At 44.5% G+C, this 17127-nt stretch overlaps 1 protein-coding gene across 2 annotated transcripts in view; it reads right to left on the reverse strand.

Annotated features, from left to right (window-relative positions):
• Positions 1–17127, reverse strand: part of LOC311003773 (partitioning defective 3 homolog) — a 377802-nt gene that overhangs the window by 146061 nt on the left and 214614 nt on the right. For both annotated transcript variants that reach the window (XM_083995614.1, XM_083995613.1), the window contains exon 15: positions 2505–2652. In XM_083995614.1, the coding sequence (XP_083851740.1) occupies positions 2505–2652 (148 nt within the window). The remainder of the gene's footprint in view (positions 1–2504; positions 2653–17127) is intronic.

Here is a 17127-nt window from a genome sequence, read left to right on the forward strand (position 1 = left end):
GCTCTGCTCCGCCGTTCTAAAAATAGCTTGCACCGACAATTTAAGGTCACAAACCTACTGCTATGACTATAGCGATTATGGCAATGGGCCAATTTGCCAAAATGTGGAACTATCCCTTTAAGATGTAAAAAGCCTCTGAGTTTTCAGAGTAAACTGTTTTCTCTGAGGGAAAACGTCGACTCAGATCAGTGGGAATTGTGTATAACCTGATGTTGAGATGGTACATGCGTGTGTGTGTGTGTCTGTTCCGAGCACCGACCCCAAACTCCACACGTCTTTCATGGCCTTCATGATTCAGTAATTTAGCAGCTCTAGATACACTCAACATCGAGCTGTCAGTCAAGCCCTGCCGGCTGTGCTGCGCTGCGCTTCCTGACCTTGCGGAGCCGATCTCAGCATCTGTCCTCCAACCACAACTGTCACATCTCACACACCAGGCGATATGTCTGAGCCCGTCTGAACCGGAGGAACATATAGAGGAGGAGGAGGAGGAGGAGGGGAGCAGCGCGTGTCTGTCTGTCTGACTGCACGAACCCACCATCAACACCAGCCAAGAGACTGAAGCATCATTTTGTCGACTTGTATAATTACAGTGTCTGCATTTGCAAGTCTGACTAAAGTAAATAAATGTAGTAGAGTGACAGTTTGGTCCAATTTAGAAACAGACAGAGAGAAAACACAGGCTGGATGAATACAAATGAGTAAGATAAGGCAACAGGCATATTGATTATATTTTGTGTATAGCTGTATAGGAGACAGATACTTTACTTTTCTGCTGTACTTAAATGCATCTTACATAACAAAGATGAAGTCTATCTTAAGTAAACTGTAGATTTGAAAGGAGAAAATAAGGATCACATAAACAGAAACACCCTAAATGTGTCTGTCGCTGAACGACATGTTTCTGGATTTCACTTCACTCGGGTGTTAAATTCTCCCTCAGCGTTGAATGTGAAACTCATCTCCGGTTGCATCAGAAATTTAAACAGGGGAATTGTGTCAGTTTTTAAAAGACGACGACCTGTCACAAAAAACGTAGGCGTGGGTTAATGAGGGCACGACTCCCAGACAGCCTGAAGACACGGAAGAAAAGGAGCTGACATCTTCTTGCCGAGAGACAATCTGAGTCGACGATCTGAGCTTCCGCTGTGATAACTCCGAGCTCTAACGCCCACTCCGCCCCCGCCCATCCCCGATCCCTAAAACTTTTCACTTGGCTCATTTGACTCCCACTCCGCGGGATGAGACGCTGAGCGCTGGGTTGCCCTTGAAGTTTGAATGGCAAGAAAACTTTTCCATCAGCACCACATACAGTTGCTGCTGCACATGATCACAGCGCAGCTCTAAAGAGCTGGCGTCGGAAAAAGCAAGTGGCATAAATAGGCCAAACTGAGGGGAAAACTCAACCAATTTGAGAACATTTGATTTGGGATGGCGGAGTAAGACGTGATGAAAGAGTGAAAAAAAAGAGAAGGGGAGAGGGGGAGAGAGAGTGTCAGGGGCAGGCCCTATTGATCTGGAGGCTTAATTAACCATCAGATGCCTCTGACACAGGCTCTGATCTTCTATGATCAGTAGCAGAGTGGCACCACTCTGGGGGGAACGGCGCAGTGGGGAGGGGATGGGAGAGAAACAGGAGACCGAGTGGGAGAAAGGGGGGGTGGGTGGAAAAAAGGGACAAAGTGTGGATCAGTGACAGATTACAAAATTCACTCTCTCTGTGCAGGAGGTGGAAGTGGGAGGTGAAAGAGGAGAAAGACAGACGACAAGGAGGAGACGGTTCATCAGAGAGGAGAGGGAGCAAAGACGGGACGGGGGCTTGATGAAGAAGAGGAGAAAATAACATGGAGGGTGCACTGAGGATACATGCAACTGCACCACAACGATAGGGTGGACGACCCCCCTCCCTGATGCAATTACCCTCCCACCTCTGCTCCTGTTTGCATATGTGAGAGGTCTGTCGATGCTGAGATGACAGCGGTGACCGGCCCCAGGATTGAATTGCCAATTCTAATACACCTGAAGAGCCGAGATCTAAGCCCGCTGATGTCAGAGTGAAGGTGAAGTTGGGGGGGGGGGGGTGATGTTAATCCCTAAAAGAGGTTAGAGCAGTGAAACAGCACACCTCAGGGTGCGGGGCGATGAAGCGAGACGAGGCTTGGAGGGTGGAGGAGGTCAGAGAAGGACTTGACAGGAGAAGATGAGGACGTGAACGTTGATGATTACGCAAATTCATAAAGAAGGAATGAAAGAATTTTATTAGGAACAGCTGTGAAAACCCATCCCAGTATTATTATGGTGTTTCTAATAAAGTCCTTGCTGAGTGTATTATCCAGTGAGCATGAGGTCACTGGGTCAACCACACATCCCATGAGGCTGAATTGGGAGTGACTGACCAAAAAAAAAAAAAAAAAAAAATCCAATTTGCGGAGTGATTTTATTGCAGCGGAGAGAAACACAAAGGTGTTGAGAGGGTAAACGCGCCCCGCTGATGTTTGACTCACCCATGCGTCCAATCGAGTTAGCCCGCGGCGTCGACACGTCGCCCAGGCCCTCGATGCTTTCGTACAGCGAGTTGGAGATCCGGCGCTCGTGGTTGTCCAGCGGAGAGTTGATGGAGTGCTCGTACACCGGAGGGCTGCCGGGGGCTTCCTGCAGAGAGGAGAGGAAAACACAGAGGGGGGGGGGGGGGGGGGGTTACTGTAGAGACAGGTGATGAGAGGTTATGAAAGATTTGACCATATGCAACATGTTTATGGTGCAACTGGGGGTCAATAAAAACTAAATTTCACAGCAAATTAAACAGAAGGTTGCAGCCATGTGCTTTAAAGGGATAGTTCAACATTTTTGGGAAATTGGCCCATTGCCATAATCAAGACTGCAGACAGCAGACAGCAGAGACTGCTTGCTGAAAAACTGTCCCTGAAGGCAATGAGCATCAGCAGTTTTGCATGTATTTACCTCTAAAACGACTCTGTCTCATAACGTTCTGTTATTATTTCATAGCGTGGTGAATGTGCTGGTCACTACTTGTCCACAAGAGCGTTTTGGAGTTGTTGGATTGTGTATTTGATGAGTTTGATGAGGGAAACCAAGAAATCCCATGAGCCTCCGTAGCGTAGCTCTGAGCAGCTCACGGCTCTGCTCCGCTGTTCTAAAAATAGCTTGCACCGACAAATAAAGGTAACGAACCTACTGCTAAAACTATAGCGAAAATGTTGAACTATCCCTTTAAGCTGTGGGTTGTTTTGTGAAATAATCAATAATCCCAGTGGCTCTGCATTAAAACGACCCAAAAACAGAGTCTAGGAAAAACAAAAATTGTCTTAAAAAAGTATAGAAACAAGTATATACAGTCAGATTCACACAGAGAAGAAGAGGAAATGGTGTCTGCATATTACGGCTCCTAATGTGACGCCATCAATAGTCCAAATACATGGAACCGGAGCTTCAGCATCCATCTCGGCTTACGTGGGTATTTTCTGGTTCAGCAGTGTGAAACGGCTCCTTCAACAGCGCGAGCTGGATAAAGCTCCATGGATTTCCCATAGGCCGACAGACAGCTGTCTCTAACAATGAGCCCCAGTAAATGGACCAGTGACATTTGCCATGTGGTCGATGTGCTGCACTGCTGGTTATTGAGCCCACTGTACACCCAGTCTTGACAGAAGAAGTGTGGGACAGAGAGAGGGAGGTGGGGGGGACATGGTTAGCAGCAAAGTCTTTGAGTTTAGGACCACTGGGTCCAGATACTGTGTCCAGTCTTCAGAAGCCAATAGTCTGTCAAATCTGATATTTTGTAGGGGCGGAGACAATAAAGCAACCACACAAAAAGGAGTCAGGAGGTATAGAGAGAAAAATCCATGTGCAGAGAGCGAGAGAAGAAAGCTCATGCAGGCCTTGGCCTTATTTCCCACAATGCTTCACAGCAGCCTGTGGGCAGCCAGGAGGGAATGCACTGGAGAAGAACTCCCTGTACAGGACCTATTACAGATAACTCCCTCACAGCCAGATAGTCTCGCGCAGTTCAACTCTGTACCTCAAGCATGCTTTAAACCAGGAGGCCCCGGCTAATATTGATGTCTCACAATACTCTGCTGGCCCCCGGCCAAGGGAGAGGGGAGGGAAAGATCAGACAGCAGCAGCAGCAGCAGCAGCAGGAAGACAGGGGAGCAGGAGGAGGACGAGGAGAGAAGAAGGAGAAGGAGAAGGAGAGGAGAGGAGGAAACACCCCACTGTCATGGTGTGTGGAGTTTCTGGTAAAGAAATGAAAGGAGAAAGAGGAACTGTCAGAGTGTTGGAGCCGAGGCCGCGGTGCAGAGAGGGTGTCGCCTGTCGCCTCCTCGCGGGAGCAGTGAATCCTGGGAGACACACATGCACACACACACATGCACACACACACACCAGGCCAGAGGGACTTATGGGCTGTTTAATATAAATGAGAGGTTTAATGAGGTTGAGCGCGCAGGACTTTATCGAGACAGTGTGCTGATAAGAGCGAGGGCCGAGGAAGGGAAGGGAAAGAAGTGTGCGCGTATGTGTGTGTGTGTGTTTGAGTGTGTGTGTGTGTGTGTGTGAGTGTATGTGTGTGAAGGGTGAGGGGAGGGGGTGCGTGGGTCAATGCAATTACAATCAGAGCCACGGCCACTGCCAGCCTCGTAATAAAAAGCGTGTCCCTGGATGATTCGAGCTCAATAAGGTTCATATTGTTTAAATGAAGATTTATTTAACTCTCTCTCTCTCTTACTCGACACCTCCTCTACCAGACTTTTTAATCCGTTTCAGATCTGGCACAGACTTGTCATGAGCTGACAGGAAGCGAGATGGGAGGTTTCAGATAGAGAGAGAAGAAGGGAGGGAGAGAGGGAGGGAGGGAGGGAAACGAGTGGACAGAGTGAATGAGGAAGACGACAGCTGAGACCCGAGTGAAATGAAAACTACAGTATGTATAGGATGTGTCGGGTGGAGTGGATCTCACAGAGACACTTACTGTCACTGTCTCCCTCTATCTCTGGAACGAGGACACGCTGATTTAAAAGAAAATATTCATCGGCCTCGACGGCAAATAGACTTTGGAAGCCACTTAACACAGAGCAATTTAATTTTTGTGTATCCAGTATTAATTAAGTCTGCTCGTGTGCATGCTAATGAGATAATGCTTCTGCACAGTGGCAGTGTTTAGGTGAGGCCGGGGCCTGGTTGGCACACACAACTTTTCTTTTTTTTTTCCTGGTTCTTTAAAGGTCACAAAGTCAAAAGTGAATAATCCAAATGTTCACTTTTCCTGACCTACACTCATCCAACATGTTAAAGGGATAGTTCAACATTTTGGCAAATTGGCGCTTAGTCAGAGCAGTAGGTTTGTTACCTTTATTTGTCGGTGCAAGCAATTTTTAGAACTGCCGAGCAACTTGTCCACCAGAGCGTTTTGGAGTTGTTGGATTGTGTATTTGATGAGTTTGATGAGGGAAGCCAAGAAATCCCATGAGCCTCCGTAGCGTAGCTCTGAGCAGCTCACGGCTCTGTACCGCCGTTCTAAAAAATAGCTTGCACCGACAATTAAAGGTAACGAACCTACTGCTATGACTATAGGGATTATGGCAATGGGCCAATTTGCCAAAATGTTGAACTATCGCTTTAATACATGCAGGTTCAGTTCGGTGGGCTGAAAGTGTCATGAAACTGTGTTAGCTGGAAATATTGGATGTTACATCTGGTTAATAGACAGGAAGGAGCTGCAGTTTGATATAATGTAGTAATGTTAAACCTGTAATGATCCATAATCAACATCTCAAAGTTTGAGTGGGACCGGTGACAGTTACTTTAAGAAAACTGTTGATCCTGTCTGAGATGATTAGAGAATAAAAAAAACTGTTCTGAAAGAGGAAAAACAATGTTTATTTTCTGACTTTATAATTACTATGTTTTGAAAGGTCAATAGCAAAAGTAATTAGACTTTCCTACTGACGAGTTGCTTTAGTGCATTTTGGTTGTTTGCTTTTAGATGGGCAGCTTTTCTAATAAATATTCAAATTGAAATTGAATGTCCTTATTGTTTCTGTTGGATTTTAACATGGCTAACACAAATTAAAAACAAACTTTAATCAGGGCTGATTAAATTTTAGAACATTTGTGGACATTAGACTGATGCAACTCAGAAAATAACCTTTTATTTTTCCTGGTTTGAATACCTGAACACCACATATGACACAACAGAGGATGAAATGTCTCCACCTGTACGACAAGCCGTGGCATTTTAAGGTAGTTCTTCAGTCAAGTTTTCTTTTTTTTTTCTAAGGTAAAATCTTCTGATGCTCAGGAACACTTTCTTGCATCAGATAAAATGATGATGACATGTGCAGGGGAAATTGGCAGTTAGCGTTAACATTGATAGCCACAAGAGTGCCAATCATAGAAAAAGTCGAAACATAACAATCGAGGGGAAATAAACCAACCAGTGGCATCGCAGCGATCAAACCGCCGTCCAATTTAATCCCCGATGGAGTAGGAGGAGGTTTTATTTGTCCACAGGTACGGGGACGTGTTCCTTTAAGTCTTCCAGTGGTGAGATTTCAGTCCTTTCTTACCCCACAGCTCTCATCACCTCATCATGTGTTTAATCTGTCTTAATCTAGTCATTTTCAGAGTGGATTATCCTGTTGACTGAGGGCGAGGGCAGAGCGCTGTGACTTGCATCAAGCCCAGTCAAGATCAGCTGCTGCTCAGTGACTGGACTCCCTAAACATCCCTCTGCGTCTCTGTGTGTTTGCGGTGCTGCTTTTATTCATTTACGTGCACATGCAGCCTGAAGGCAGTGTGTGTGAAGCTCATTTTTTATTATTTATATATATCCCCGTGCATCAGCATCTCCCTGACCTTGAGCGTGTGGTGAAGGAGAAGAAGCGGTGTGTTGACAGAGCTGGTCTTAAGCTGTCAACTAAGGCTAATAATGTCTGGTCCATGGCCATTTCCTGGCCTTCTATCCCGGTCTCAGCCTGTTGCTCTGGCCCCTAATCCAGTCAACCTCCACTATAATGCTGTAATTACAGTCCCTAAGCTGCTGCATCCTGCCACGGGCACAACTCACCTCTCTGCTGCTGCCTGGAGCTCCCACTTTCATTAGCTTCTCACATCCACCACCAGAGTCTCATCTAATGCCAGTGCCTCCCAAAGTGGACTCCGAAGGTGTTTGAGGAGTTTCTGGGCAAAACTTAAAAATTTCACCCACCCCAAACATCATGCAGACAGAAAATCAACAGGAGAGAGCGTGAGAGAGAAACTCCTGACCAGAGTTCAACTCCAGTACAACAAGCCGGTCTACAGCCATGCTGCTAGCAGCTCTATGGAAACCAGTGCTCACAGTTACAAAGATAACATGCAGATACTGAACATGTATATAATAAAAACAAATAGGATTCATCATCTGAGGACCATGCAAGCCAATGCAAAACTGAATTCCAATGCAAAACTTGACCTACTAGTTTCCCCTGAGGAGATTTAAAGGGACTATAGCTTCATCCTTTGGAGACCATGACTGTCTGGATATTTTAATATCAAACCATCCAAGTGCTGAAGAGAAGTTTCAGCCCTTTGGCTAGAATATTATTAACTTAATTGCTAAAATAAATAACTCTGAGAGTCACCAGAAACATGTATACTGTTGATACTTCATTTTAAACCTCATGTATATTATGTGAATATGGAATTTATTTTTATTTTTTCCTGCTATTGGGAATATATATGTTGTAATGGATGGGTATTACTTTCATATATATATATTTTTTTTTAATTTTCTAACTCCTAACTTTTTAATTTTTTCATTGGGAGCATGTTTGTTTGTATCAAAAGAATAATAAAGTTATTCTGATTCACTGATTAACATCACACATTGTGGTGAGCTTGGGTTTAACAGTTAACACTGAACTCTGGAAGCTGTAACAACATTGTGACGTCCACTGAGATGATCAATGACTCCATTTCAAATGCACAACCTTAAAATTTATCAGCTAACACAGTTTATAGTTTCAGCTTCGGTTTCACTTCAACTTCAAGGAGTTTTCTCTGGCTTTGTTCCCGACCCGACTCCTTATTCTCTCACATCAAATACTCCTCGGCCGTCTTTTCATCTCTTCGGCTGGGATCTATACTTCTGCTCCCGACAATCCTTCTGCTGCTCGTAGCGGCCAAGTTCAAGCACAGTGCAATGGTATCGTATACAGCTAACAAGTGAAGTGAAAGGACTGGCGTGTGTGTGTGTGTGTGTGTATGTTGCTTAACAACACTCGGGTTTTCAGACACTAAAGCACACACTTCACCTCTGCAGTCCTCCACCGTGCCCAAGCAGCCCACTCAACCACCAGATTCAATATATTATTCTCTCAATTGGTCCTATTGAGTTTCCCCTGCCGCTCCTAAATGAGTTAGTCCTCGGAGAGCCGGCTGGGAATGAGGGCCCGGCAGCACTGGAATTGCATTTCTGCCGCTCTGCCATCTACTCTCCTCAATTTAGTCACTGCTCGGTTTGCAAACTGCATTTCCCAGAGTGCACCGCATCGTGGCCTCGCTCTATCCTGCTGCCTTTCCATGAATCACTCCTATTTGTAATGACAACAGGGGGAGATGTAGTTCCTGCATGTCATGATCTAACTGGACTTCGATCACTCCATATTAAGTGGACGGGGTGGGGTCAGCGCACATTTCCCCCTCCCTCTTCCCCTCTTCCCCCTCTCCTGCCTCAGCTGTGGGAAGGCATCTCAATGTTTTAAGGTCTCTCCCAGCAGTGGTCAGCTCAATACTAATAAAACCATAATTTACTAGGCCGGGGCTCTGATTGATAGCTCTCTCAAGGCGCTATCGATCAGCCCTGCTCTCATCCGAGCGGGCGTCTTTTGTTGGGGCGAGCCACTTCCTTCCCCCTTTTGTCTCTTTGCATAAACGTTCGCTCAGTGACCAACAGCAACACCGCTGGAATGAATTACAAACACGGCACATTGACATGCCGAGGAGGAGAGCACCTGGGCCGTTCTGTGAGAAAACACAATGAGCTGTTAGAGCTGCTCTCTTCACGTCGACTCAAGCCGCCGTGACTGTGTGACTGCCGCCGGGTTTCTACACTATGATGCAACGACGCCGAGGAACAAAGTCTTGGATCATTCTCCTGGACCGCCTGCTGCCTCTCATCAATAATAAAGCAGAGCTGGAGCCTGCCCATTAGCTGACCACCTTCCCTAATGGTGTGGTGGTAAAAAACAGAAGAGTCAGGTAATCTGTGATCCAGTACAAAGCGGATGAAACAAACACTGGACCCTTCCTGTTTCATCTGCGCCGTCTTTTTGAAATCTCGTCATTAAATTGCATCACTTTGATTCTACATGATATTAACTCGTGTCTAAAAAACTGTTGCGTTAACGCCCCCTGACCTCACTCCTCCACGCTGCCCTGTCACTCCTCTGCATCCCGCTGTTGTGAGCCTGTCACTTTCCTTCAGTTCGCAGCCTTGACGTTAATTAGCTGTCATGTAAATCAAAAGCTCGGCAGTGTACAGTAGTTAGAGTCCACGCGTTGTGGAGCAGCAGAGCATCAGTGGAGATTTCTGAAGATGTGGTGCTACAGTATACTGTAACACCCGCTGGTCGCTTTATTAGGTACACCTGATTAACTGTTCAGTATAATGAGGACAGTCCCCACACCAAAGGGGCTCCAATGCAAGTGTAATTTATTAAAACATGATATTTCGAGCCAAGCCGGCTCTTCCTCAGATGTTTACATATTAAATGAATGGAAAGCCATCATTAAAGGTCAAGGTCATGTGATCCCGCACTCCCGTTGTGCATTTACATCAATCAACAATAGAAAAACCTTTTTAACATAGTTTTAAACAATGATTTTTCTGACTTTTTTCTGTCTTGTGATTGGAGATCTGTTTGTCTCTAAGAATTTTTAATATCTCCTATGAGATTATATGATTATTGGTATTAATTGTATGGCGGCTTTTACAGCCTGAGTCCCTTTGGGGAACATAAGATTCTAGTTATATGTTTGTGTATATACTGTATGTATTTGTTTAAAACTATGTTTAAAAGGTTTTTCTATTGTTGATTGATGCAAATGCACAGCGGGTGTACTAGATCACATGACCTTGACCTTTAAAGATGGCGTCTCTGCCCATTCATTTTATATGTAAACATCTGAGGAAGAGCCAGCTTGGCTCGAAACTTCATGTTTTAATAAATTACATCTATATGTCTTTTTTGGGGGGGTCCAGCAGCCACCCTAAACTGGGTAAAAGGATGTGCGTGTTGTCTTTCACTTGTGTCTTGTACACCTGATTAACTGCTCATGAGCACAAATATCTGAAAGGCCCAATCACAGGGCAGCAAATCAATGCACCTACACATGTAGACACGATCAAGAGGAACTGCTGAGGTTCAAACAAGGCATCAAAAACGTGACTCTGAACGTGGCCTGGTTGTTGGTACCAGCTGGTCCGAGTGTTTCAGAAACTGCTCTACTGGGATTTTCACACTGAACAGTCTCTGGGGTTTTTCCTTAGAGTCTCTAGGGAAAAAGAGAAAATATCCAGAGAGTGACAGTTCTCTGAGCGAAACAATATCTTGAGATTCACATCATGGAGCTGCAGTCTGCAACTGTGCCGCAACTGTGTGATGCTATCGTGTCAATATAGACAAACAGCTCTGAGACAAAAGCCTCCAGCACCTTGTTGAATCTCTGCCGCTAAGAATTCAGGCAGCTCTGAAGGAAAAAAAGGGTTCAAACCAGGTACAAGCAAGATGTACCTAATAAAGCGTCCAGTGGCTTAAGGAAATGAGAAAACAGGAAACTCAGATATTTAATGCATTGGATCACTTTGTCGTGGTTTCTTTACATAATTGGAGTTTGCTGGACTGGAAAGTCTTTCAAGTGATCAGAGGACGAGGGAGTTCTTTACTTTAAAAGCTTTACGTTCCTGTCTCCAGGTGGTCGTGACAGAGAGTTCTGCTGAGCCAAGCAAGAAAAGGAAAGTGAAAGTTACAAATGTCTTTATTCAATAAATGGAATCAAACAAATGGGGAGGGGATCTCTGGACGTCCCCGGGCAGAAGCTCCGGCTCATGAATTATCATGAGAGCTCCGTGGCAGAGCAACACGGTGTAAAAATAGTGCGCTGCGAAATTCAACTCAATCTGCAGATGTGTAGGATGTAGGGAAGTAGTTGGCACACACACACACACACACACACACACACACACACAGGGGGAAGATGAGAAAGGTTTTTGTGGTTAAAATGTGTTTTTGTTGCTGTGATTAATGCACTGCTTCGCTGGCAAGTCGCGGTGGCGCTGTCAGGAAAAAATATATAACATACGACAACCAGTCTGTCAAAAATAGTGGATGTCTGCGGGAAATCTCTGTCATAAATAACATCAAAATGCACAGAGAGGTGTGTGTGTGTGTGTGTGTGTGTGTGTGTGTGATGAATTCAGAATCAGAGAAATGAAACCCAGTCACAAACATGCTTATCATCATCGGCCTGTCTGCGTTTAGATGCCGCTCTGATAAATATCTTTGTAATGTCATGAACTGCTGCGGCTGCTGCAGGAGACAGACACAGACATCCAGCACTGATCAGAAGTTCATAAACAGGATAAGAACGAAGGAAGAGTGGGAGGAGGAGACTTGTTGTCTCAGCTACACTATAATAAAACCCAGATTGTTCTATTGGAGTACGTATAATAAGATTACCACGATCCCCCACTCATTAGCTGCTAGTTAAGTTTTCGCATTATCATCTGAATGAATTCAGATGATGTTTTTGTTTTTTCTTTACTACTGCTAATGCTAACAAACATCTCTTTTACAAAGTTCTTACACTTCATTTTGAATAGTTATTTACAATTCTTATAGTATTAGATTTTTTACACTCTCAGTCAGGAATTGTTTGCTTGCGGACAGGGCTGTTGCTAGGAATTCTGGGCCCCCTGAAAGAATACTAAAGTGGGCCCCTTCCCCTGACTTTTCCACTTTTCTTAGACTACGTATGCATGATCATGTTTTATTGACTTTGTTTTGATACTACTGCAGCATTACTATGAGTATTCAGTCAGGGTCTTATGCAGAATAATTCAGTCATAAAGATTATGGGGTATTTTGTGGGCCCTACAGGGCACTGGACCCCTGGAATTATCATCATCTTTTTCCCCCTATACAACGGCCCAGTTTGCGGATGCTTAAAGTTTTTTAATCTAATCTAATCTGCAGAGGATTGTTAGGAAAAACATGGTACAACATATGTAATTTAACATTATTAGAAAGGATGTTGCAGGATTAGGGTTAGGGTTAGTGTGAACTGGTGCCAAAGTGACTTCAGTGCTGAGAAATGCGGGTTACCAATTAAAAAAACAAGATACTGTCACTACAGTAGGTATTTATGTCACTTCTTTCAGCTGCTGTCTGTCCATCACACCTCTCAATTTCCTGCTGTAGTTGGTTCAACAATTCTGAGAAAATCACTTTCAAACCGGTGGAAAAAATTGCTGCTGCAGGTTCATCCATCTAATGGTTAATTACTGTATCATTAAGATTTATAGGGCGGAAAACAACAACAGCCACGCTTCTGCATGATGTGTCGAATTGTCACCAACAAACTGTGATGAACCAGAGCGGCGCTGACAGACGTGTCAGGTTTCATATCTGAAATACCGAAAGAGCGCATGACAAGTTTTTTAAAACTATGAAATAAAGGAGAAGAGGAAGTTGAGAATAAAATGTAACAACGGCACAACTGAAATAGATTTGTGAACGCGGCGGCGCTGAGTGGTTGAATAAATAAATAAATAAATGAAGTGAAATGACTTTCCATAACTGTAATTGCTAAAACACATGTGCCGATATATTAATAGAAGTCAGATACAGAGGAGAAATTATACAGCCTCTGAAGCGGCAATGCAATTACAATGCTTCAAACGAACTGGTGGTGACCAATCATATCGCCCGACTATCTGGGGCAGAGTGGTGGTTTTTCAAACGGGGGCCAGAACAGAGAGGGGGAATTAATTGTGAATGTGTTATGTGTGTGTGGCTGTCTGTGCTTGTGTGTGTGTCTACTGAGCGTATTGAAATGTTGTAAGTTTTACTTTTAATCCCCTACCTTTGTGTTCTTTAGGTTTTGAACATCAAGGTTGATGGTGTGAGGTTCGGTTTCCAAAAGCAGATGGAGACACTTTGCAACTGATTTAAGAGACTTTGTCAACTTCCTCCTCAAATTAAAAGTAGATCTTTAAAACTGGGGCGAGGGCAGGAAGTGTCCACACGTGTCAGATTTTGAATCGAGGCTCACTATATTGAAAAAGATCCTCACAGATAAGCGCAGCAGCAGACGGCTTTGTTCGGTTTGAATTGATCCTCAATAAAGATGAAGTGTTTTGATTTTTTTTTTCTCTCTTCATCCCAAGGTCAGAATTAATTTGTATTTTATCCCAAAGCGAGGCGACCCCATTGCCACGGCTTTAATGGTAGCAAAATATGGCCCAGGTTGCTCCACTTCAGACATGGACGGATCTATTCAAACACTTGTCTTTGCCACTGAGAGGATCTGTCTGGGAGGTTCTGATGAAAGGAAACGGGCTTTTTGGGGACCTTGGACAATTTGTGTTTGTATGAATGTATGTTTGTGTGTGTCTGAGGAGGAGGCTACTCCAGGTCCTGGCATACACACACAAGGGTGTTTCCTGTGCATATCCATATCCTATGAGCTCCCTCTCGCATGCTGCTGCTCCTGTGTGCAGTTGCACTTCGAGCTTTGCAAACACTCACCAAACCAAACAAGCTTAAACTACCAAGATGCATTACTCTGCCCCACTCCCCCCCCACTCCTTTCCTGCTCTAACAAAGATGATCATACTTTAGCCCCACAGGACCGAGCGATGATGAAATCAATGCAATTTTCATGGAGTGAGGTGGCCTGGATACGCTGCAGCCATCTCGGTCCTCGCGCTGATGCATGAGGCTGCGCCGCGCGGCTCCTCTCCCCCCCTGCAGACAGTGATGGATCTGATTCATTTCAATGGTGGCCTCCAGTGCTCACTCCCATTCGGCTGGGTGACAGTGGCAAACTGGCGCTGGCTTGCCACAAATCTGGCCTGGCCAACACAGCAGAGCGGGGGAAAGATAGAGGAAGAAGGGCTGGGGGGGGATGGAGCTGCCGGGGGGCCGTGTCGACATTTAACTTCTGCTTTCCTTATTCGACGGTTTGCAACTGACCTTAAATACATTTTAAAATCTTATCCTTTCCTCCGCTCTGAGTGTATTACGCTTCTCTTCCACTTCACAGAAACCTTTTCAAACCACTAAGCTTCCTGAAAACTCTGCAGCTTAAGCAATGTATGATTGCCTATAATGGGACTTTAATGGATGGAATCCAGAATGCACTATTACATCTCTGCTCATCTTGTTTCACACTCTCCATCATTCTCTGCAGCATCATCAATATGCCCTACTGTCGTACTGTAGCAATTGATGTCGAAATAAAATGTCAAGTTAAATACAAACTTGTTGCATTTTCTCTTCAAATCGTCTCTAAATGGATCAGAATTGTGGTAAAAAATGTCATCCTGCGTTCATCCATCTACAGAGTGAAACTGGAAAAAACAAAATAATAATAATGATAAAAAAAAAAGTATTTTTAGTGTTTCTCATGAGGCGTCTGTCAGTGACCGTAACTGTCTGCTCAGTGTCAGTCCGTCTACCTGTCTGCCTGCTGGGGAGGGATTAGAGAGGACAGGAGAGCGACTGGACCGGAGTGATAGAACTCACTGAACCTTGGGGCTCAGCTTTCCCAGGAGGGACATGTGTCCTCTTCCTTAGTCTGGAGGTGGGGAGGGAGGAAGGGAGGGAGGGATGAAGGCAGAATGGATAAAGAAAGGCGTGAAGACCGAGCACAGAGGTGTATCTAAGAACTGCAACGTGACTGTGTTGATGCAGCGAGTTGTTTCAATCACAGAGACAACAAAATGTGGGACATGAAGTTCGGGTGAAGTCAGAGATCCAGCTGTATATATGAGGTTTAAAAAGTAAAAACATGTAATAGTGAGGGATTTTACTGTAATTATTTTATGTTTTGGCAGTTATCAGGTGCATCTCAATAAATTAATACAATGGAAAAGTTTATTTATGTGAGTAATTCAGTTCAGAAAGTGAAACTAATGCATTATATAGATCCATTACACGCAGAATTAAACATTTCATGTCTTTATTTATTTAATTTCTTTTAATTGTAATGATTACGGCTCACATTTAATGAAGGCCTAAAATTCAGTATCTCAAAAAATTTGAATATTACAAAAGACCAATTAAAAAAAGCATTTTTAATATGAAAATGTTGGCCTTTTAAAAAGTATGTCCATCTATATGCACTCAATACTACTGGAAATGGACTTTTCCATTATATTCTCCTTGTATCTTGTGTTTTCCTCCATGTTGGCATCATCGCAGTAAACTGTCAACACTGTGGTGTCACATGAACGATGGGGCTGCACAGCATTGTTGTCAGTCTGAAACTGAGGGAACTGGGAGAGGGGGGGGGGGGGGGTTAATGGCCATGAAATTAAAATGATAAGAGCAAAATGATGGAGTCTTCAGTTAATGCATTTTGTTTCTGATTAAACCTGCTGCTTCCTGCTTTACAATAACAGCTGTTCTCTCATGACGTGCTCATATGTACAGATGAGACCTGTGTTAGTGCTTTAAAGCATTCTGGCAGATGCAGGCAGTTTTGATAATCCCCGTTGTCAAACTGAGAAAAAACACTGCCGGAGGCCTTACAGCCCCTCGCACTGTTAAAAAAAAAAAAAACAGTAACTCTGCAATTAATGGCAGCTCAGGAGTGATACCTGCGGTTTTCCCCGTGTCCTTCTCAAATATGGAGCACCGCGAGTTGAGGGGGAACGGAGGTGAAAATTAACATTAAAACTAAAAGAAAAACAAGATCGCAGGGCATCGGGGGGAGGAGGAGGAGGAGGAGGAGGAGGGTGGTGGTAGTGGTGGTTGTGGTGGAGAAGAGAGAGAGACAGCGCTTGGAGGATGAGGGTGAAGGGCAGAGAGGGAGGACGGGGCGCAGCGTGGTACTCCAAACTGACACACAGCCACAGGACACAGGCTCCAATTAGAGTCACAGCAACACTAATCAAACCTGATCTACAACCTCTGGCTGCAGGGCGACTCCACGTGTGCGAGAGAGCTCGAGTATTCACACATGAAGCCGCAGTCACACTGTACTTACTTAGCTTTACACATTCGGCTGAGTCGTGTTTGCATTCGTCTTGTTTTTACTGTGAAGGAAAACAGTTTTTTTCTTTCCTTACGCTGGGATTAGTTCTGTATCACTACGGACATTTCATGAAGTTGAAATCCGCCTCGCTTTCAATAATCCATGACAAATATTCACCTAAGCGCAATACATATTCCTTTATCTGCCGATCCTACAGTGTTATTCCACAGGCCTGTCAATCATAACTCAGTGAAGTGCCTCTAAGATATCATATCAAGGCCCCAAAGAAAATCACACAGAGAATGGAGGAGGGGGGTGGGATGGGGAGGGAAGGGCGGGGAGGAGGAGGGGGGGTGTGAGACGTATCACCCATCTCGCACAGGAAATGGGACTGTTTGAAGATTTGCATGGTGGTGTGGTCGCTTCATAAAGGTCCTCCTCTTCCTCCTCCTCCTCCTCCTCTAGCTATCTCAAAGCTCCCAAAACCTATGGAAGGTGGTGGTGGTGGTGGGGAGTGGGGGGTTGGGGGGGGGGGGGGGGGGGGGGGGGGGGCTTGTGGTAAGGTAGAAGAAAGCGGCTCTCATTTATCATTCAGTGCAGCTGCAATGTAGTCATCCCTCTTCTTAGTTCAATATGTCTTCTGCTTATTCAGTGACAGAATTTAAATTAAAGCGTAGCAATGTGTGTGTTTGTTGAATGTGTGCAAACAATATTTACAATATACAGTTTGTATGTATGTGTGTGAATTTGTGCATGAGGGAAGTCTGACTGAAATAATGTGATGAAAATAGTAATAGATTAAAATAGATTCAACAAACGCAACAGACCGATTTAAGGGATAGTTCACCCACAATTGAAATTTCA

Source organism: Trachurus trachurus, assembly GCF_905171665.1.
Source record: "Trachurus trachurus genome assembly, chromosome: 20".
Classification (NCBI taxonomy): domain Eukaryota; kingdom Metazoa; phylum Chordata; class Actinopteri; order Carangiformes; family Carangidae; genus Trachurus; species Trachurus trachurus.